This window comes from Strongyloides ratti (genome assembly GCF_001040885.1).
Source record: "Strongyloides ratti genome assembly S_ratti_ED321, chromosome : 1".
Classification (NCBI taxonomy): Eukaryota; Metazoa; Nematoda; class Chromadorea; order Rhabditida; family Strongyloididae; genus Strongyloides; species Strongyloides ratti.
In genome coordinates, this window is record NC_037307.1 from 1,443,845 (window position 1) to 1,468,444 (window position 24,600).

The window sequence follows — 24,600 nt, forward strand, 5'->3', positions numbered from 1 at the left end:
AAAAGTATTAAAAAAAAATAGTATAGAACTCAAAATATGGAAAAAACATTTGGTTAAAGCATTTTTTTTTAAAGTTATGATTTATTAAACTTTAAAAAATTTAGAAAATTTCATGTCCAATTTCATAATCTTATATCTTGTTTAAAAATAATATTTGCAAAAAGTTGACATCATTTACTATTTATTCAAACTTTTTCTTAACCGTAGGCTCAATTTCATTTCAAAATCTCTTTATATCAATAAGTTTCAACAAATGCTAATTTTGCCTTTTTTGCTACAAAATTTATAAGAAAATATATTTTTTCAAAATAATGATTATGTCTTTTTTTTTATCAATATATTTTCATAGAAAAGTATATTAAAATAAAAAAAAATTTTACAACATATTTCTCACCTACGTATATTGGAATTATATAAATGTAAACGATGAATTACACATAAATATTGAAGACATATGATATAAAATACTATTTATATTTAAACTAAAGTTATGTTATCATCTAAAACTTCTTTTGTTTATGATATATAATGTAAAATTTTTATTGATAATATGTTAATCTAAAAACTTGGCGTATTTTTTTTAGGTGATCTTTAACCAGTTAATAATATATTCAAAAGTTTGTAACACTTTTTTATAAATTTAAAAGCATTTTGATTCATCTATTTTTTTTTTGTAAACTTAATTTTTCTGTTTATTTTATGTTATAATTTTTAATGTTAGGATAAACTAGAATGTATTTATAAAAAAATGTCTTTTTAATGTGTTGTTAGCAATAAAATTTACAACATAAAAACAACAAAAAATCAACGTATAAATTAAATTTTTTATATAATTAATTTATAAAACAAATTCAAATAATTAATATTTGTATACAGTACATATGTATATCAATATAAATTGTACTTTAAAAAGTAATTATACTTTTAAATATACTAGAAAAATTCTTTTTGTTTTGTTTTTGATTTTAAAATTACAATATAATATACGAAAAGTTGGAAGTTTTTATAAAAATTAATATGTAATAGAGTCTTCACGATTTGCACTATTTTCAAGGTCTTCATTAACATCATCTGGAGTTGAAAATCCTTCTTCTGTTGCATAAAGAATTTCTAAAATCTTTTTAACTTCTATTTGACCGGTTGCTTCATTGTCTTGACAAAGAATTTCAAGATCACGCAACTTGGAAAAGTAAAAGTCACGTTCTTTTTCCATACAACCTAAAACTTCTTCTGATTCTATAAGTTGACGGCGAATTTCTTCCAATTCTTGAACTACTTGATTATGAATTGCTGGTTCAATACCAACAATTTTTGGTGCTTGTTGTTGTTTTTTTGCTATTTCAGAAGTATCATGAGAACCAGATGATACTCGTGATACACCTTTTGTTACTTGAGTTTTTGGTGTTGTTGATGTAGAGATAGGCTTCTTGTTTGTTGAAGCATTTGAATTAACAGAATAATTAGATGATGTCCTCATACCACTAATAGTTTTACTACTCCCTGATGGAGTTTTTAATGGTTGTCTGGTGGTAGAGGATGCATTTGTTGTTCCAGTTTTACTGTCACCACCAATAGGTAATGGTTCACCACCTCTTGATTCAACAGGATTATACTCATGACCTTCATAATTGGCATCAAAAAATTTTTTAAACCATTGAAGAAATTCAAAGTTATCTTGAAATTTTCCTTTAATTAAACGATCAACTGGTACAGACTTATCAATACCAAGTTGTTTCCAGGCTAATTGTACCAATTTCCAATTAGCTAACCAATCAAGTTCCAAACGTGAATTCCATTTGACTCTTTTTAACTGAATACTTCCAGGAAATAAGAGATCCGTAAATAAACAATACCCAGCACCATCATGTAATTGTTCAATTTTTGAATAAGATGATTGAAGACAATCATTTACCCAAAGTAACATTTCATGTCTTGATAAATTATCAGTTGTAGCTGAGGTTGTATATACATTAACAACCATAATGATAATTTTCTTTAAAAAATTCAATTAATATCTTCTTTTTTTTTTGTTGTATGTTATTTATATAATATTATGATATTTTTTTTTAATTCTGTTGTAATTTTATCCTGTAAAAAAAAAAGAATACGTAAAATAAATATTTTTTTTTTTGACCTATAAAAAGGTCTATAAATATAAATATCGATAAAACGATAATAATAGTAGAAAATAAAAATATAATTATTAACAGTAGTGAAGTTATACATCAATTTTTTAAGTAGGTTCATAATCTTTTTTAATAAAAAAAAAAAAAATTTGTTTTGTTTGCCTACCACATATTTTTTTTTTCCTCTTCCTCTACTTATTATAGTATATTTTTTCTTTGCTTCTAAGTAGAAGATAATTTTTAGAGAAATAATATGGCTTATTACAAACATAATATACATCAAATTAATGGTTATATAAAAATACAATATTAGATACAAATTAAAAAATACACAAAGAAAGAAAATTTTTGTCTGAAGAGAGAGTAAAAAAAAAACCTCCTTGTCATGGTGTCAAAAAAATATATATAAAGGTTGTTGAAAGAGAGGCAATATCAAGAAAAAAAATATGTGTCATGTAGAGCTAATGTCAGCTGGAGGAACGCCTTCTTAAGCAACGACCAAGGAATGCCAAAGCTCTAGAAGATCCTCTTGAAACTTTTTCTTTGGGCTTTTCTTTATTAACCTGATTTGTAGAACTGTTTTCTACTACATCATTCATTATTATCACATCATCATAATTAATAGGAGATTTGATATTTTGTTTTATATCACCGATACAATGAATATTATCACAATCATCAATTGATAATCTTCTTTCTGGAGTATGTTGAAAAGAGGATCCATCATTAAATTGGTTATCTTTACTTATAAGGCGACGGATATCCTCATAAATAGATAATGGCCTATGAACAGAAGCCATATCAATTGAATTTAACAATAATGGTGGAACATTAACAATCTCATCCAAATTAACATTAATATTTCTATTAAACCATGAAGAATTTTTAATCCTATCAATATTCCATCTTTCATCGGGATTTTTTTGAAGAATTCCTTTTATTAATTCTACTAAATCTTTTGATAAATCCATCCCTTTAGGCATCTCTAATAATTGATGAGTTATATTATCATATAACTTCATCATAACATCACCCTCAAAAGGATACGTACCACTGATAAAATTGTATAAACATACACCACTACTCCAGATATCTATGGGGCGGCCTTTGAAAGTCTTATAGGCTCCAGAAGCAACCTCCGGTGGCTGGAATTTAGGTGTTCCCTGAGCTACACTTAACCAGTCATTATTACCATCCCACCTCTCTTCGGGGACCATTTCAGCAACACCAAAATCAGATATCTTCAAAAATCCATTTACCCCAAGAAGAAGATTACCGGGTTTGATATCTTTATGAATTATATGAAGTGAATGAAGGTATTCCAAACCTGACAACAATTGTTTAAAATAATGTTGAGTCTGAAAAAAAAAAAAAAACTTATTATCAATTATTTATATAAAAAAAAAAGTTACCTGAAATAAAGAAAATGTTTTTGTGGGTGTACTATCTAACATTTGTTGAAGGGAAGTAACACAATACTCCATAATAATATACATTTTTTGTTTTTCATCATTCCTAAAGACATCAAATAATTCTACATTATGGGGATGCCTTCCTATTTTAAACATAACATCAATCTCAGATTTAACATTTTCACTTCCATTTGGAATTCTCCTTAAAGTTCGATCCTAAAATAAAACATTAATTATTTTTTTTATATATATATATAAATAATTAAAATAGAAGTATGGAGGAAAAAATAAATAAATATTATATTCATATATGATTAAAAAAAAAAGGAATATTCAATTTTTTTTTAATAATGTCATATATGTATATGTGAATGATATTTAAAAAAAAAAATTGTATTATATCTTTTGATTAAAAATGAATATATAGATATAAAATGTCCCTCTCATCAATTTCTATACATATATAAAATTTGTTTGTATTTATATTATTTGTATATACCCAAAATATATTGAATTAAAAAAAAAAAAAAAAAATGAAAGCTTAAATGGAGTGAGTAAAATTTTAAAACTTTTTTTTTAAGATAAATGTTTTACAAAGTTTTTCTAAAACATTAGAATAAAAATATTTTAATCTTTGGGTAAACAAAAAAAAAAAAAGAAATCTTTTCATAGAATTATAATTTTTAGTAGTGTATAGTTAACTTAAATATATGATAAAAGAGAAAAATAAAATGTTATTCTTTTTATAGATATAAAAGAATAAGTAAAAGTACTCTCTCTTTATAAGGATAATTTAAATTTCATATATAAGAAGTGATATATAAAATTACTTCCTAATATATTTTTATTGTATAATGTAAAAACTTAAATTTAGCAATAAATATATATATAAATAAAAAAGAAATTCTTTTGATATGTAGGTGGTACATTTACCTAACAAATAAAGAAATATTTTCTATATAACTTTTATTTAAATACTTATAATTTAATGATTAAATATAAATAATAATGAAAATAAAATAATATATCTGAAAAATATAATTTTTTTTTTTCAAAACAGTTGTTTATAATACACATATAAATTAAATGAATAATTGTAATATGTACATATATAATAATAAATAAAAATGATTATCATTAAAAAGATTATTGTATAAAAATTGTATTGTAAAAATATTCTATCAGTAATTGAATATTGATAGTGCGTTCAAAAAAAGAAAAGAGTTTATATATATTAAATTAATAGAAGTATTGATATATAAAATGTATAAAAATGTTACATATTACCTTATTAAAATTTTTATAATAAAAAATATTTTTGATTTTAGAAAAAAAATTAATTCTTAGATTAAGAAAAAAAAAAAGTCAATTGATGGTGAATAAATAATACATATGTACATATAAATTGATGGTAGATAATAAGAAATGAAACAATATCATTAAATTTAAAAGTTAATGATGCTGTTAATGGGTGAAAAAGAGGGGAAAGAAATAAATATAAAGAAAACTAAGTTTTACAAAGAAAAAGCGAGAGAGAGATATGATGGAAAAATAGATTTATGTTAGGATATTATATACATATAACCTAAAACTCAAATAGTATTAAAAGAAATGTTACAACTACAACTAATAACATTTGTACTTTTTCTCTAAAAATAGACAGATCTTTTTTAATATAATATATTAAATTTTATTTAAAAAGGGTACCCCTCACTCTTTTAACAACATTTAACAATATGATTGAAAGGGTGGTAAAAAGATATATAGATAGATGGTATATAGAGTAGAAATGAAGTTGTTGTAACTACTTCCTATAATTTTAATTAATATCTTTATTAATAATTATATAGAGGGAGGAACTTTTTATAAACTTTCATCAACAAAACTATCATACTGGAAATAAATAAATAGATAGATAGTATAATGGAAATATATAATATAATATTCTGTATACATATATATATATAAAGAGGAGAATCTTAAAATGTATTACAGTAAATTAAAATTTCATTATTACTTCAATACTAATAAAGATACATGTGTCCTTTTGTCTTTAAAGATATATATATATATATATTTAATTTAATGAAGAAGTTACTAAAGATGATAAAAAAAGATAAAAATAACTAAGTATTAAAAATACCTTTTAAGATTCATTATATTGATAAAATATTTTTAATATATTAATTATAACCTTTATTTTAAATTTAACTTTTATAAAATAGATCTATAGTTAGTTAATAAAGTTTTTGTAAAGATGTTGATTATAAAAAGAACTATTAAAATATAAAGATATGCCGTTGTGGAGAAGAGATAAGGTTAAGTAATTTATTAGACTGCCACATTATCAATAATTTTACTATTTGGTTATATTTATCTTTCAAATAAATCTATATGTATATATAACTAAAAACACACCTAGTTTCTTTTTTTTTTATGACTTTTCAATTATTATCAATAATATGATGATGATTTAATATATGTTATTAGGGATTGAATAAAAGAGATGTTAAAATAAAAGAAGAATAAGTAAATAATAAATCTATCTATATTGGTATTAACAATATATGATGAAATAATAATTGTTAATTTTATATTTGTGAATATATCTATACATTAATATAAAAAAAAAATAATAAAATTATGATATAAATAAAATATATACAATAATATATTTAAATAAAAAAAAATTTATATTAATAACTAACCTTAATAATTTTTACAGCCCTCCTTTGAAGACCTTTTTCATGAACAACTTCTTTAACTTTACCATAACTTCCCTGCCCTAGGATAGATCCAAAAAGATAACCTTCAACAATTTTTGGAGCCTTAATTTCATTAATATAAGAACCATCATCAATCCTTTGTATATTTAAATCTTCAAAAACATTTGATAAAAAAGGTTGCCCACCATCAATATCAATAAAATGTTCTTTCCATGATAATTGATTAGATGAATCTTGATGTAATGGTATAATAATATTATCCTCATCCATACCACTTTCTAATTGTTGATGTATTGATGAACCATTTATTGATAGCCTTCTATTAAATAAAAAATTATCATCACAATCTATTTCAGCATTTCTAATGTAATTTCCTGGTGCCTCATTAATAAGGATATCTTCCTCTTCATCAGAGGAGGAACATCCTATAACAACAGCTAATCCTTGTCCCGAAGTATGATTATGATTTTTTAAATTTCTTTCATCCATTTATAATAATGACAATAAAAGTCTATATATTATAAATTTTATTAATTAATTTTTGTAAAATTATTTCTTCCTTTTGAAAGGCATAAAAAATTAATAGAAAAAAAAATTTTTTTTATTATTTTTTTTTTATTTTTTTTTGATTGAAATATTGCTAATAATATGTATATATAAATATATATATATATAAATGTGGTTCGTGTATATATAATAATAAAAGAAATTACAATTGTAGGTACATCTAAAAATGAAAAAGAAAAAGATTAAAAAATTTTTTATACTCGATAAGAAGAAACCAATATCTAAGAAAAAAAACCATTAAAGAGTATAATATTAAATTAATATAAAAACGAATCATCAAAATTATAACATAAAAATAGTAATAGTAGGAGAGAGTTGTATAACATACATTATAATATATACCATAAAAAAAAGGGCAAAAAATTAATTAAAAGGCTATATGCCCTTTGTAATTATTTTTTTTTTTTAATAAAATAATTATGAAACATTTTTAAAATGATTACTTAAAAAAAAAGAATGATAAAATGATGATGAGAATAATAAAATTCTAAAGGTAATATCTATTTATAAAATATAAAAAAATACGATAAGATAAGAAAAATAGAATTTTTGTTTCATATAACAATATGAGTGAAGATGAAAAATTATATATTATTTGTAGATGTATCAATATACAATACAATCATAAAACAATAGAAACCTATATAATAGTCTCATTAAAATATTTATAAACATTTTTCACCTTCTCCTCACAACCTCTATTATAGGATTCATGGTATTGTATATATATATATATATATATATATATTTATTTATATATATATATATAACTATTTAGATAAAAAAATTATCATATGGTAAAACAAAGGATAAAGAAATTTTAATATGACTAAATATATATTATTTTACCTTTTTTGTTTTACATATTACATAATTTTTTAAATAAAATGATAAAAAAAATATATAATTATTTTTCTTTTAAAAATAAAATCTTTTTTGCCATTTTTCAATATAAATTAATAACTTTTGTTTCTCATAATATTATAAACACAACATAAATTCACATTAATTATTATAATAAAATAATAATTTATCTTTTAAGATATAAAATGAAAGCAACATAAATATTTAGATATTTTTATAGGTATTTTAACCTTTTTTTGTATTATTTTTATGGTATTTTATAAAAATTTATTATATATATTTATAATATATATCTAAGAAAATAAAACAACAACAAGAAAAATGTTTTAATTCTTTTTTTTTTTTTAAATATCTGCACTAATAATAATATAATAGGGTTATTATTAAATATTATATACATATTATTATATAATTATATATGTACAAAATTAAATCTAAAAAATTTCTAATTGTATTATAATAAAAAATTTAAAAAAAAAAGAAAGTACACTTGATGGGGAATATATAATTTTGTTGGAGAGAGAAATATAGAGAGATAGGAAAGATAAATAAAAAAAAATGATATGAAATTTCATGATAAAAGTCTGTTTTTACTAATAATGTTTTGACGCGAATTATTACGTAAAAATAGGTTTTTTTTTTTAGATCTATAGCTTAATCTAAATCCCAGTCATAAGTACCCTCATTTGTTTTGAAAGCTTTTTCTTTTTGTAAGAATACCGGAGATCCAACTCCTGATAGATCCGTTTTTTTTATTGGTTCACCATCATCAATATCCTCATCAATGAATCCTTCCACTGTTTTGAAAACTTTTTTTTCTCTTTTTAATGTTGTATGAACTTTTAAAATATCATTAGACATTGATGATTTTAATTTTTTACTCGTATGACTATCATTAATTTTATTATTATCATAACTAATAGTTTGTAGTATTTTTTTGGATTTTACTTCATCTTCAATAGAATCATTTATATTAATATTATTAGGAGTCACTATTTCAGAAGTACATTGTAACAACGAAAAATTACCATCCTCCAATACCCTTTTTGGTAATGGTAAATTTTGTGTAAAATTTGATATAATACCACTCATAGTTTTTTTTTCAATAATATATTTTGGATTCGGCACACCGTATTTTGATATAAAATAATCATCATTATTAGGTATTACATTAACAACATTTTTTTCCTCCTCCTCTTCAGAGGCATTTTCAATAACCATCAAATTATCAGGAATAGTCTTACCAAAATTATCATCAACAAGATATAGTTTTAATAAAATTTGAGATAAATCAATTTTAACAGTAGTTCCCTCCTCAAAATATGATGGATTATGGCGTAGGATGTGATCCTTAAAATGGGATGCAGACATTGTACTAAACTTGCAATCACCAAAAGGACACCCAAAAGTTCCGGAATAACCATGATGTTTTTGTTTAAGATGATTTCTATAACCAGCTGCCTCAACATACATCTCAGGACAATATGGGCATAAATAACTCCATTTCTCTTTTGATTGGTGATGTCTAAGAAAGTGCCTTTGTAGGGTATTTTTACTGGCTAAAGATAAAATAAAAAATAACAATAGATTGATAAACATACCAGCAGAATAATGACAATTAGGGCAATTAAATGGTCTAGCATTTTTATGGATATTCATATGATCATTATGACTCCTTTTGGAACACAAAGATTTTCCACAAATATCACAATACCATCTTGTTATTTTTGATGCCTTAATTGAATGACTATTAAATGTTTTCAGTTTTGGTTTTGAATACTGTTCTAATTGAATTCCTGAATCCATTTTTTTTTAAAAAAAATTATCAAGAGATCTCCAAAAAAAAAGGAAGAAAATGGCAATTTTAATATAAATTTTCTTTTTCAATATTGTATATTTTTCCAAAAAAAAAAATATAGAAAATATAATAGATATTTTTAATAAAAGAAAAATTTTTTTATTCTGAAACAAAGAAGAAAAAGTAACGAAATAAATATTCGTAGTGTATTATAATAAATGATTGAAAAACAAAGGTTTTAAGATCAAGATAGTTGTTAAAAATATGCTAAATGATTAGAAAAAATGATCAATAGAATAGTAATTTAAATTAATATAAAATGATTTATTTAAAATGTGAAAATATTTACAATGTAGAAGAAATTTTATAAAAAATTTTTAAATAGAATTATTAAATTTAACTGAAATGTAAGGGGTTGAATGTGATTATTGAACTATGGAAATATGTTATTGTAGTATTAAGATACAAATTTGTTTCGGGATATAGGAAAGTAGACATTTTACCAAAGTACTTAATAAAAAAGGGATAAAAATATTTTTCTTAAGTAATATTTTGTTAAAAAATAATTATTAATTATTTTTTTTAAAGATTAAAGGTAGTATTGTAGTGATAGTGTTAAAAAATGTCCATAAATATAGATAAATTTTTGTTAAAAAATATTTAAACTAAAAAAAAAGAAGGGTAGGCGGCATATCCCCATAAGTACATAAATACAATTTTTTTTTTTCTAGTTAAAAAGTTTAAGAAAGAAGTTAAAAATAGAAAGATAATAATATTAAAAATGTGAATCAAGTTAATTGACTTTTAAAAAAAGAGATTATTAAAATATTTCTTTGAAAGTTTTGAAAAGAAAATGAAGAGAAATGTTGTTATTTTTAAATTAAATTGCCAAACTTTATCCTTTTTTTTGCCATTCATTCTAAAGTAAAAGTGTATGATAAAAAAAATAAGTTTTTTTGTCTTTTTATTTTATCTTTTTTTATCAATTTTCTAAAGATTTATGTGTATTCTTTTTTTTTTTTAAGAAATATTACAAAAAAAAAATATTGTCTATGCTTTTGTTATTTATTATCAAAGTAATAATAAAAAAATTCAATTAATATGGAAAGAAATATTTTGTATAACTTTATTTTATAAAGATGTTGGAAAAAAAAAATGAGAGATTAATTTCCTTATAAATATTAAATATTTATTATATAGAACTAAAAAATGTTATATATATATATTAAAAATTTTCACCATAATATTTGGGGTAAAAAAAATATCCATAATATAATATATATTGATGAAAGACCAAAAAGTATTAAGAAAGATAAATAAATAAGATTAAAAAATATAAATATGTACGATTTTAATATTATTAAATTGTAAGTTAAAAAATTTATTTTGTCAATCCTCGAAAATTAATCATATAAAAATAGAAGAAACAAAAAAAAAAATAAAAGAGGTTGATGATGGAGGAAAAAGTTTTAAGTTATATATTTAATATATATAAATATATACATATATTGTGTTTAATTATTTATTCTATCTTACAAAAAAAAAAATGATACAAGAAGATATGTATTGTGGATGCTATTAGTTATTTATTTATCTTTGTTTAGTTAATTATTATATTAGATTTGTAAAGTTTGGAGATATAAAGGAAAAAGAGAAATTGATAAGAATGTTTAAATATTTATCATATATATATTTTAGAAGGGTGATTTTTCTTCTTTTCGAAATAAATTGTTCTTTCTAACATTTTTGTTCTTTTTCCTCCTCTCCTAATATTAGATTATGCTATAGGTAAAAGATTGAATTTTTGTATAATTTGTATAATTTGTTAAGATTTTTTTTATTTTTTACTATCACATTTCATTATTGTGATAAGTAATGTACATCTTTTCATTAGCTTTTTAACTTTTTTTTTTTGAGATTGAACTTAAATTTTTTCTAGCGAAAGAATAAAATATAATAATTGTGATCTATTGGTATAGGATTATGTATGTTTGAAATTTTATAAAAAAAAATGAGAAGATTTAATGCACCACATTATTATCATTTACTTCTTTTAAAAATTTTTTTAGCTTCTCCATTATTTTTTAAATGTATTATTTTTTTTTTTAATTTCTTTGAAAAATATAAGTTTTCTTCATTTTAGGAGAAGCTTTAAATACATATAAAAATATGATAACATTATATGTCTTCTTTTATTTTATTTTTTTTCAATTTTACTAATAGATATGGAAATGAAAAACTAGATAACTATCTATTTTTTTTTTTATTGTTATTTAATAGGCAATAAAAATAATAGTATTTATATATATTAACTTCTTTAGTTAATACAAATATGATATTTAATATTTGATTTATCATGAATTTATTTATGTTAACCTTGTAATGATAAAAAAAGATAAGATAGCTGAAGACTTTATATAGAGTAATACTTATGTACATGTTTTTTCTATCGAGATAAGGATTTTTTTTTTTATATCCCCAAAATATATCATTAATGAAAAAAAAAAAAACTACTGAGAGGGGGGGGGGAGAAGAAAAAAAAAATACTTTAACTATATAGATTTTTGGCTAAAAATATATTCAGTTTCAAGAACACAAATGTAGATAAAGAAGAAGAGAAGTACATATATTCTTGAAGAGGGGTAAATTGAAGGTTAAAAAATGATGAAAATCCATTACTAAATAGATGACAGCTTTTCTACTTTTCGTTAAAAGATTAAATATATTTTTACATTTATTATATTTTAATGTATCTAAATCACACAAATATATATATGTAATATCACCTGTATATTTTTACAAGAAGAGGTACCTCTTACTGAAGCAAAAGAAGGAGGAAAAAAAAAATTGTAAATTTAAATATTATATATATCTTATTTTTCATTTTATTTTAAAAAATATACCATTACACTTATAAAAGGTACTATATATATATTATAAATTTTCAATCTATTCAAATGTAGTAAAATATTTTTTTTTATATTCAAAAAAAATAGTGGAATTCTTATATTACAGAATTTTCTTAATACTTCTTTTAAAATATTAATTTTCATGTAATTTTTATACTATTTTGTATTACATTCTTTTTTTTTTAAAATATAAACAACAACAAAATTTTCTAATTTACTTGTTATATTATAAAAAAAAATAAAATATGAAGAAAATTTTTTCCAGAAAAAATAAAAAAAAATTGAAATGAAAAAATTAAAGTTTTAATATAATTTTAATAAGGAAAAAAAAAATAATGTTTTTTTTATAGGTTTATAATGACATTATATTATTATTAAAGAAGATAGAATAAGATGTTTTGTTAGGAGGAAAAATAATGATAACAACTTGTTACATAGCTTATATTTTCTCATTTATTATTATTATTATTATTATCATTGAGAGAGAGAGAAAGTTTTGTGATACCAAACATAATTTAAATATATTTTGAAGGATGATGATAGTGATATATACTTCATTAGTAAAAGAATATTATACTTATATCTTATTGCCATCATATACATATATATTATGTATCATATCATTAAAAGTCGCACTTACAATTAGATTTTTAATATTTTATACTTTTAAATGTGTCTTTGAATTTCCCTCCTTTGATTATATATATTTTTATTATTTGTTGATATGATATATAAAAATGATATATAATTTTTTTGTATGTTTAAATGTGATATTTTATATGATTATTGAAAATATACTAATGACAAACAGAGATGTACATATCTCAAGCATCAATGATTTTTTTATTTTTTTTCTATTTTGTTCGTGATATAAAGTTTATCAATTTTAGATTTTATATATTTAATTCTTTTATATTTTTTATTCTTATTTCTTTATATAATTTTATTTTATACAAAACATTTATTTTTTTTTTAAATATTTTTTTTTTCTTGATTGTCTTTTATACAAAAGTATAAGATTAAAATATTTTTTTAAATTAACATTAATTAATAATAATTTTTTTTAGGTTTCAAACACCAATAAAATGGCGTCATTTCAAGATCATGAAATGAATCAATTATTAATTGGTTTTACTTTTCTATCAGCAGCTATAGCTATATTTTTGGCATTTTTTTGTTATTGTGGAGCAAAAACATGTTGTAAGGCAAAAAATAAAGAATCCACATCTACTGGTGTTGTGACGACAAATCTTAAAAAGAACGCCAATGAACCATTGTTAACATCTGTATCATATACATCTAATATAGAATCTCCTGAAATTGCTTTCATTGATGAACGTATAACGAATGTTGTCTCGAGTACCGTTAAAGTCAATTCATTACGTTCCTCCTAAAAATATACATATTTTTTTTTGATTGTCTATTTTATAAAATATATAAGTATGCTTATTTTAAATAATCTTTCTCATAATTTCTTTTATTATTATTATGATCTTTTGTTTTATAAACTTTTAAGTTAAAGAAAAAAATAATAATTTTTGTTGTTAAAAAAAGATATCAATAAATTTTTATATTATGTACTATCTGAAAGAGTGAATTATAAAAATTATAAATATGTTTTATCATAAGATAAAATATTTTTTGTTAAACATGTAACTATTTTTATTTAAATGTTACTATGGAGTTTTATCTGAATGTTTTATTAAGTTAAATATAATAACATAAATATACTCCATTAAAATTTTTTTTTCATGAAAATCAAGAGAAAAATATTAGCAAAATGTTATATTCTAAGGAAGAAATAAATCTTTTATTACAATATTTTTTTCAAATTTTACTTTCAAAACAAATATTTTTTTGTCATTTAAAATATTTATAAAATAACATGAAGGAAATATATTAAATGAAATAAATTACTCAATATTATTTTAAAATAACAATCAAAATAATATTTTTAATTATCATTTTAAAAGCAATTAGGAGAAATTTCAAACATCGTGACATGTTAATTTAAAAAATATAAAAAAAAGTAATTAAGAAAGTTGATAAAAGAAATATTATACTTTAAATAATAAACTTAAAATAAAAGCATTGTAAAAATTTTTATAATTCCAACAATAAACTTTAATTAAATCATTGACAACATTAACTTTATTTATCATCAACATAACAAAAAAGGTAAAAGAGTGTAAGAGCCTTTTAAGCAGAATCGTCCTTAGATTTCTTTTCTGGTTTACCTCCGCGAATTCTTCCTGTACGTCTAGCAGCAATAAGACCGACCTTACGACCAGCTGATGTTTGTCTTTTGACTGTAGATGGATGACCAATATGTTGATGGTTACCACCACCATGTGGATGTTCTACTGGATTCATAGCAACACCACGAACCTTTGGCCATGAGTTTCTCTTAGCCTTATATTTGTGGAAGGAACGTCCAGCTTTAAGCATTGGTTTGTCAACACGACCACCACCAGCAACAATTCCTTAAAAATTAAAAAAAATACATATTTTTTACTATAATTTCTTTTTAAAACATACCGATCATAGCACGGTTAGCTGATGGAATGACCTTTTTGATTCCTGATGGTAAACGAATACGAGTTTTGTTAGTTTCTGGATTATGAGCAACAACAACAGCATAATTACCAGAGGTTCTAGCAAGACGACCACGATCTCCGGTTTTTTCTTCTAAATTACAGATAGCTGTACCTTCTGGAAGTTGTCCAATTGGTATAACATTACCAACTGTCATTTGAGCTTTTCTTCCACAATAGATGTATTGTCCTGTGTACATACCTTCAGATGCAATCATCAATTCTTTTTTGGTTTCGAATTTGTATGGATTACGGAAATGAACAACAGCAAGAGGGGCACCACGACCTGGATCATGGATGATGTCTTTAACGACTCCCTTAATGTATCCTTCACGTTCAGAATAATCTAAAGCACGAAGCTTAGCTGGTCCTTTACGGTGTTTATTGTGAGAAGTGAAGACACTTCCGCGTCCCTTACGCTGAGCACGAATACGACGTCCCATATCCTTTTATTTACCCTAAAATTTTACAAAAATAATCATATTTTGTCATTTTAAACTGTTATTATTATAATAATAATTATAATTAAAAGTAAATTATAATAAAAAAAATATAAATATAAAAAATTTCAATTATTATCGTGAGATGATAAAATTGATATAGAGTCATAATGATGGATTTTTTTTAACTCAAAAAACTAATTGAAAAAATTAGTTTTAAATTTAGTAAAATTAAATATAAATTTTTTTTTAAATTATAAATAAAAATAACTAAAGAATTGGTAGATTAAAATACATGAAATTTAAATGTCTACAAAAAATTATATTGGGATAGTATTGGAAGAATAATACCTTCTACCAGCCAACTTTTCCATTTAAGAGCTGTGCGAATAAGAGATTGGAAAAGTGTTTCCTTAAATTAAAAAATGTATTTTAAATAAAGTAATTATAAAGATAATTATTTTTATATAATATTTATTTTTGTTAAACTAAAAAGGCATATATATTAATAAATATTATTATTATTAGAAAATATGGAAAAGATATTTTTGAAAATTTATTTCTCATTTGTCTAAAACTTCTCAATCTTTCAATATGCCATTGAGCATATTCATTAGGTTTTAACCATTGTTCACATTCATCAGGTAGTTTTTCTAATAATCCAGTTGCATTAATCATTTTAACAAGAATTGAAGAAGATTTTTGACTTAATTTTAATAAAAAATTCCATCCTTTTTCTCCACAAAATCTATCTGTTTGCCATATATAACATTTATCATATATAGTTGTAGATCGACATAGATCACTCAAATCATCATGAAAATTTTTGAAACCATGTTGCATTAAATCAATAATACTATTTTGTACCATCAAAGCATGAATATGACAATGTGATGATATCTGATCACCATATTTACTCCAACAAGGTATAATACTTTTTCTAAAATCTCTTTCATTTTCAAATGAATAACATAATGTATTCCAACTTTCTTGACCAAGTAAGAGACTTTGTGTTGCTTTAGTTTGCTTACATGTTTCTAAACATTTAAGAAATGTATGGTGATTATTACATGAATTTTGAATTCTACTATAAATATTTGTCTTTGAAGATAATAATGATTGTAAAGGTGTTACTAAATCAACTGTCCACCGGGAACTGTCAGATGACATTAGAAGTTGCATAGCATTCATCTAAAATATAAAAATAAATAGTATTAATAATTTTACATAAATAATAAAATATTTATGATAAATAAGTGATTATTAAATGATTATTTAAAGAAAAAAAAATTCCCACTTACATAAGTATCTTTACATCTCATTAAACAAGGATCTTTACCATTAACTGTACCACCTAATGAACCCATAAATAGAAATAAAAATAAATTAATAGAAAAAATTTTTAATAAGTATGAAGATTTTCTTTTCATAATTATTAAGAGAAAATTATACATAGTTAAAATGTTTTATGAATAAATATATATTAAAAAATTTAATAGTAATATTTGATTTAAAAAAGAAAAAAATCAAACAATTATTATAGAAATTTTTATCAAAAAAAAAATATTTTGTTATTCTTTTCAATTATTATTCTTCTAAACAATAAAAAAAAAAATCTTGCAATAATAAAATAGTAATATGTAAAAATATTTTGACTTTCCTTTATCATTTAAAAGTAGTAATATTTTTACATATTTTTATCTCCATTTACCAATTATTATTTATGGGAGATTTTTGTCTCTTGATATAGATAGATATATTAATATATTTATATTAATTGATGGGGTACTTGAATTTAGAAAGAATACAATAAAGTTTTAGTTTGTATGTTCTTATTTTAATATCAAAAACCTAAAAATTGATAAATATATAGAAGAAGATAATAAATTTGTCAATTTTTGTTTCTTTTTAACCAGTTGAAAATTTTTAAATAAAGTATATATGTATGTGTATATCTATTTGTCATTGAATTTTGCCTTTTTACACTAATTTTCATGAAAAAATATATACATATATATTGTAATGAAAGATTTTTGTTATGGTAAAAATTTATATGTATATCAAAAGATGGCGTATCTATTTATATGTATAGATATAAATTTATTAAGAGAAAATTGAAAACACAGGAGGTTCGGCTGACCCTTTTAATTGATGGTATCAAGGGATTCTATCATTTTAAGGATGATGGTCAAATAAGAAACCAGGAGTTATAAATTGATATATTTATATTTGAGAATCTTTTTTAATACACCAAAATTACATATATATTTAGTTTGTTTGATAAAAAGAGACAAAAAGTTTAAATTAAAATTTATATATACAAAGTTTTGATGTATTAATATAAACAGCAAACAAAAATATACTTTTAATTTATTTATAAATATAGTTAAAAAGGATTGGTTTAATTTTGATTAATTAAAAAAATGTTAGATAGTATTCATTAGGGAATAAAAGTTGTATTTTGTTTATTTTAAAAATAAATAAATATTGTTATAAGTTTAAAAATAATAAAAATTTATGTATTAAGGTGGAGCTGATAAGGTCAACATTATAATTATTTCATGATATATTACCTTTTTCCATAAGTTTTTACTTTTAAATGACTTTTAAGAATAATTTTGGTAAATAAATTTTAATATTAAAAAAGAACTAATTATTTATGTGATACAGGTAAAATGATATAAAAACAAATAAATATTTAATTGATATTGATAAGTGAAAATAATAGAAATGAAATAATATATATTTATTTAACTTTTATTTAATTTTATATAAAAATAACTTATTAATTATGTAATAACATAAATATGGCACATAATAATAATTATATAAACTATTTAAAATAACAATTTATAAATAAAAAAATAGAAAAATAAAAAAAACATAATTTTACATAATAATATATAATTTTAAATTATTTGTAATTTTATTTACCATATATTATATGGTAATTATAAATATATTTAAGTAAATGATTTATAAAGATTCAATTACACTTTTAATAACTTCTCATCATCATTATTGGAACCAATAAAGAAGTATCTTATTTATTAGTTATAGTAAAATTAGAATATATTAGTTTTATCATATTATATGTATATAATCATTAAAACATGGTAAATTTAGAAGAAATTTAACCAATTATATAAAAGAACATAAAATGTGTCAATCTTCTGGCATATGAAAATTAAAAGAGATATTCATGGTAAAATTTAATAATGTTAAAATGTTCCCATCAAAATTAATCGCACTTTCTTATAAAGTACTTTATTTTTAGTTAAACTTATAAAATAATAAAAAAAAAATACACTCAAGTTCATTATATATATCAATCCATATATTGAAATTTATTACACTAAAGAGAATTAAAAATTTAAAAAAAAAAAAAAGAAGTATAAATATACATCTATTTTTGGTTATAGTAAAAAAATAATAAATTAAATCCAAAAACAAAACAAAAAGGAAAAATTAATATATATGTAAAGAATGATTAATTTATAAAGCCTCTGAATATTAACTTTAGCTTTATTTTTTTTTTATTAAAAAATATAATGGTTTATCTATTTATCATCTTTTTTTTTCCTAAAAAAAATAATTTCAATTTGTTTTAGGAATTTAAATTGAAAAGCAAATTATTATTCCTTTTTTTATAAAATAAAAAAAAAGCAATTATCAAGGAAAAAAAATATAAATAGAACAGTTTAAGTTAGAAAGAATTGGTAAACCAAAATATTGTCTGGAAGGCAAAATTTTGCATAAAAATAATGATAAAAAATAAAAGAAAAGATTGAAGTTCAAAAATTTATATGAAAAGATCTTTATACAAATAATCATTTATGTAACAAATATTATTTTCTTTCTGCATTTTTTTTCATAATATATATCTACATCATTTAAAAATATATTTTTAATGATAAGGAAAAATAAAGATACTTATAAATAATAAAAAAAAACCCTAAACTTTTTATCATAATAATAATTACTATCTATATTTTTTTTTAAAAACCAAAAATCATATTTTTCTTTAACTTTCAAACAATTAAAATTAATAGTTATTACGCAAAAAATGATTATTTAGAAAAAAAAAGAACAAATAATATTTTAAATTTAAATTTTCCTTGAACTTTACCTTTCATAACTGACAATTTAAAATATATATTATGTATTTACAGAATATTTTCAATATATATCATATAAATATTCTCATACAATTTCTCACATAAAAACTTTTCCCATATTTGTATATACATATAAATTTTAATTATATATTTGTAGCAAAAGTTATTTATCATATAAAATTTTCTAAATACCTAATATGCCCTTTTGTAATGTTTATACTTTTATATATATTTTATTTTTTTTTTGAAAATTATTCTCTTTGAAGGTTACAATGAAAAAATAAAACTAATAATTTTTTTTATTATAAATATGTTTATTAAAAAATATTATCGTAAAACAATGTATTTACAAAAATTTACATCAGATTAATAATAATTAGAAAAATAAAAACAAAAAAATGAACTAACTATATTACTTATCAATGTTGATGATAATAACCACCAGTATAATAATGACTATCTTGTTGGTGGTAGTAATGATGATTGACTGGAGGTATATGATGATGGACCGGAGGTTGTGATAAAGGCTGATGATGCTGTTGTTGTTGCTGATGCTGGTGTTGAAGTAATGGTAGTTGGTAATGATTCTCTAAATTACCTGGATAATAATTTGGTATCATTTGTTGTTGTGGTTGCTGATGAGAATGATAATTATGTTCAATTAGTGGTTGTTGTTGGTGATATGATTGATCATAAATATCTCCATAATGTTGCTGTTGCTGATTATCACAACGCTGTCCACCTCCTCCCATCTGCAAATGATGACCTGGTATTTGTTGCCTTGTTGACGTCGACTGTTGATGATGTTGATTATGATTTATCATTTGATCAATCATACCCATATTTTGAAGTTGTTGTTCTGATAGAAAATTAGGTATTTGTATATTATTATAATGATTATCACTTAAAGGACTACTTAAAACAGAAGGACCTATATTTTGTTGTGGCATTTGTTGATATCCATGCATATAATTTATTGTTGGCTTTTTATTACATGGTGGATGTGATGGTGATGGTGTTTTGGAATAATTTGATCCATCAGAAATTGGTGGAGTTAATGGTGATAAATTATTTTTCATAGTACCACAAGCATCATTTACCAAACGATTATTTGCTGATGTTCCAATTGAACCTGAAGTATTTGTAGAATTAGCAGTACCAGGATATTTCCTTTTTTTTCTTCCAACATTTGATTTACTACACCCAGAATCAGAAGGTTTCTTAACATCTGGTGGTACATGAACATCAATAACTTTAACAATTTTTTCTAAATATTTTTGTGCAGCAATATCTCTAGGTGTTTTATCTTGTTGATCAGTTATTTCTTTACTTGCACCTTTATTTAATAAACATTTCACAGCAGCAAGATTACCTTCTTTAGCAGCTATAAATAATGGTGTCTGATCATAAGCATCACCTGCATCTTTATTAGCACCATGATCAATTAAAAATTCAATAATTTCTGTATTATTAGTTTCAGCAGCAATATGAAGTGGTGTCTTTCCATCTAAAAGAACACCACCTTTTTTTCCACAATTATTTGGATCACAATTCATTGAGAAAAGGAGTTTGGCAAAATCTAAAGAATCTTCTGTATCAGAAAAAACACAACATTTAAGGGGTGTTCTTCCAAGAAAATCTATTGCTTCAATGTCAATTTTTGATGATTGACATAATAAATTACCAATAGAAATATTTGTTGTCATTGCTGCATGATGAAGTGGTGTCATTTCTTGATCATCTGACAAAGTTGGATCAGCTCCAAGACGTAACAATGCCTCAGTTATTTTACATAATTCGTTTCTAACAGCTATTAAGAGAACTGTTTCATCTTTCTCATTTAATTCATTAATATTAATACCACGATTGACCATTCTTTTGATTTCATTCACAACCATCTCTTCTGTCATTCCATTACGATTTTCAACAATATTATGAATAACAGTTCCAGGAAAATTTTTTTTTTTCGTAGGATAAAAATCTTTAGATGATATAGTAAAATTTGAATGTGGTAGACTTGGTGTTCCATCTGTATTTAAAGGTCTCCATACATTAGAAAAATAATGTTTTCTTTTTCTATCTCTTATAACAATACCAGTAATAGTAAGAAGTAAAGCTAGTAAAGAAACACCGGGAAGAAAAATAGTCCAAAAAAATGTATCACTTTTTTTTCCATGTGTATGTTTTGATATTTTATCAGCTTTAATATATGCTAAACTTAATGGTTTTTCATGTATAACAATATGCCTTTTAGCTATATTACCAAATTCTTCTTCAACAGCTTCAATGTCATTGTAACAATAATTTTCTTGTCCAGATTCTAAACATGGTGTATTGTCAATGGCAACATTAACCATGACACCTTTTTGAGATGGATCAATATGTTTATCATTAATTTCTGTATAATTTTTTAAATCATATGGTATGATACTTGGTAAATTTGTATCAGTATTATTAATAATTGATACTTTACCACGAATAGCTCTTGAAAGATATTGAAGTAATTCAGATTTATGTTCCATAAATTGATTCATTGTCATATTAAAAGCAAGGTGAATAGTTGCATCCATTGGTTTAGATTTTGTCAAACAATCACCACCATCAAAATAGAAAGTTGATATATTACATTTAGATTCACAAATTCCATTTGCATAATCTCCAAAACAGAGAGAGTTAAGTTCTTTTTCTTTATTGGTTAATTTTGAGTGACAATCACCACCATCAAATAGACAATATTGTGTATTACATACCTCATCACATGCACCATTATTAGCATTAGAAGAACAGAAAAAAGCATTCTCACAATATTTATATAATGTTACATTTCCTGTACAATCACCACCATCATAACCACAACTAAAGTAGTTACATTCATCATCACAAATTCCATTTCTGGCTTTATTTTCACAACCATTATTAATACAAATTTTCTTCATTTTATTATCCATTTCCATCCATTCTTCAACTTCTGATTTAATCTTTTCTTGGCATAAATCTCCTTTAAAACCGGCTGGGCAGATACATTCAGCATATGATCCAAAATCTAAACATGAAGCACCAGAAGCACATCTCATTTCAGCACATAAATCAACTTTATCATTACAAAATGTTCCATTATATCCAAATTGACATTCGCAATCAAAACTTCCTGGAGTATTAATACAAGTTCCTTTATTACAAATCATTGGATTTCTTTCACATTCATTTATATCTTCCTCACAGTCAACTCCAGTGAAACCATATTCACAGTGACATTTATATCCACCATTATGAGGAAAACTTTCACAGTATCCATTATTCTGACATGGATTTTTAGTACCATAACAAGGATTTTCATATTGACAATATCTTCCAAAACGTCCTTCTTCACATTGACATTTGTAAGTAGCTATCATATCAATACATTTTGATCCTGGATAACACTTATTATCAACACAATCATTCTCATTAATTTCACAGAATCTTCCTGATAAACCATATGGACATAAACATCTAAATGTTCCATTTTTATTATCAAGACATGTACCACCATTTTTGCACATATAATCTTCATTACAAAAATCAATAGGATTTTCACAATAATCTCCTTCAAAACCTTCTGGACAGTAACAATTTAAATCATCAAAAGTCTCCCTACATATTCCACCATTTTTACAAATACCTAAAGCACATTGTTGTATTTGTTTTTCACAAAAAACACCATCAAAACCATCTGGACAGGAGCATGTTTTATCATAACTATCAAAAGCACCACCATTAAAACATTTTCTTTTTTTAAGAACTTCATTTAATTTATACTCACAATTTGGTCCTGTAAATTGATTTTTACATTGACATGTATAAAAACCATTCTTAAAAAAATAATAATTAGTAATAAAAAAAAAAATTATAAAATTACCTTATTAATACATCTTCCTCCATTTTGACAAATATTTGGATTTTCCTCACATTCATTAATATCTTTTGTACAATTTTCACCAGTAAATCCTTTTGAACATATACATTCATAACCATCTTTTTTATTTTTACAACCATCTTCATCATCATCTACATATAAGCATGGTTTTTTTATACAAAAATCAATTTCATTACATGTTTCACCTACAAAATTTATATTTTTTTAAAAAAATTATTTAAAAATTAATATATATATTTTTTGAATGAAAAAATATTTTTATTTCATATTAAAGTAAATATTACAAAAAAAAAGAGGTTAAAAATGTTTGATTTAAATATAACTCTAAGTCAAGAGGAAAAGATGTTTTATAAGTATCATAAATTATCTAATATCTACTTGAAATTTATGTACAAAATGGAAACCTTATATGTTTAAAAGTAATACTAGTAAATTTTTTGTTGACAATTCCCATATATATGATAAATTTTTTATTATTTATATGTATTAGCTATTATCAAATTATAATAATAATTAGATGTTATGTATGGCTCATTGACTTAAAAGTACACATAGACACAAAAAATATATATATGTGTGAGGTAATATAATATAATGTGTATTTATTTGCATAAATTAAATCTTAACTTTTAAAGATAATAAAATAAGATTAAGAAAATAATTATAAAAAGATTATTTTTATTTTTTTTGTATACTAAAAGATTAAGTATTGTATATATGTAATATAATGTAATAAATAACACTTATTATTATGCTAATGAGAAGATTAAAAACTATATATCAAGAAAAGAATAAGATTTTATATTCTTATTTCTTTTTATTCATATTTCTAATAACAAAACACAATACTTTAATGTATATATATATAGTTAACATAATAATAGAATAAAACATTTTTTTGAATAATAATTTAAAAAAAAAAAAAAACTTACCAGTATAACCATATAAGCAATGACATTTATATGAATCGTGTGTTGGTATACAAAATGAATTGTTAAGATTACACTTAACATCAGGTAAATCACATGGATTTTGATAAGATAATATACCAGTAATAGAGAATAATAATATTATTATTAGTTCTAGTGTTATTTTAATAAAAACCATCATTAATAAATTAAGATCCAATT

The 24,600-nt window shown here is 22.1% G+C and overlaps 7 protein-coding genes across 7 annotated transcripts; 1 reads left to right on the forward strand and 6 right to left on the reverse strand.

Annotated features, from left to right (window-relative positions):
• Window positions 1-1,012: 1,012 nt before the first annotated feature.
• Window positions 1,013-1,981, reverse strand: SRAE_1000046200 (Eb1; the record flags this gene model as incomplete). Its single annotated transcript, XM_024647298.1, has 1 exon — window positions 1,013-1,981. One exon carries the CDS (start codon window positions 1,979-1,981, stop codon window positions 1,013-1,015), a length of 969 nt encoding a protein of 322 aa, XP_024501390.1.
• A 612-nt stretch (window positions 1,982-2,593) lies between these two features.
• SRAE_1000046300 (Serine/threonine-protein kinase STK11) lies at window positions 2,594-6,753 on the reverse strand (the record flags this gene model as incomplete). The annotated part of the gene is made up of 4 exons (XM_024647299.1): window positions 2,594-3,160; window positions 3,203-3,484; window positions 3,539-3,754; window positions 6,247-6,753. 4 exons carry the CDS (start codon window positions 6,751-6,753, stop codon window positions 2,594-2,596), a joined length of 1,572 nt encoding a protein of 523 aa, XP_024501391.1.
• Window positions 6,754-8,349: 1,596 nt separating this feature from the next.
• SRAE_1000046400 (Zinc finger, C2H2 domain and Zinc finger C2H2-type/integrase DNA-binding domain and Zinc finger, C2H2-like domain-containing protein) lies at window positions 8,350-9,501 on the reverse strand (the record flags this gene model as incomplete). Its single annotated transcript, XM_024647300.1, has 2 exons — window positions 8,350-9,254; window positions 9,297-9,501. The coding sequence occupies 2 exons, from the start codon at window positions 9,499-9,501 to the stop codon at window positions 8,350-8,352; spliced, it is 1,110 nt and encodes a 369-aa protein (XP_024501392.1).
• A 3,986-nt stretch (window positions 9,502-13,487) lies between these two features.
• On the forward strand, window positions 13,488-13,796 carry SRAE_1000046500 (Hypothetical protein; the record flags this gene model as incomplete). The annotated part of the gene is made up of 1 exon (XM_024647301.1): window positions 13,488-13,796. The coding sequence occupies one exon, from the start codon at window positions 13,488-13,490 to the stop codon at window positions 13,794-13,796; it is 309 nt and encodes a 102-aa protein (XP_024501393.1).
• Window positions 13,797-14,601: 805 nt separating this feature from the next.
• Window positions 14,602-15,439, reverse strand: SRAE_1000046600 (60S ribosomal protein L8; the record flags this gene model as incomplete). The annotated part of the gene is made up of 2 exons (XM_024647302.1): window positions 14,602-14,885; window positions 14,941-15,439. The coding sequence occupies 2 exons, from the start codon at window positions 15,437-15,439 to the stop codon at window positions 14,602-14,604; spliced, it is 783 nt and encodes a 260-aa protein (XP_024501394.1).
• A 480-nt stretch (window positions 15,440-15,919) lies between these two features.
• Window positions 15,920-16,803, reverse strand: SRAE_1000046700 (Hypothetical protein; the record flags this gene model as incomplete). The annotated part of the gene is made up of 2 exons (XM_024647303.1): window positions 15,920-16,627; window positions 16,738-16,803. 2 exons carry the CDS (start codon window positions 16,801-16,803, stop codon window positions 15,920-15,922), a joined length of 774 nt encoding a protein of 257 aa, XP_024501395.1.
• Window positions 16,804-19,973: 3,170 nt separating this feature from the next.
• SRAE_1000046800 (Neurogenic locus notch homolog protein 1) lies at window positions 19,974-24,577 on the reverse strand (the record flags this gene model as incomplete). The annotated part of the gene is made up of 3 exons (XM_024647304.1): window positions 19,974-23,405; window positions 23,453-23,655; window positions 24,403-24,577. 3 exons carry the CDS (start codon window positions 24,575-24,577, stop codon window positions 19,974-19,976), a joined length of 3,810 nt encoding a protein of 1,269 aa, XP_024501396.1.
• Window positions 24,578-24,600: the final 23 nt, after the last annotated feature.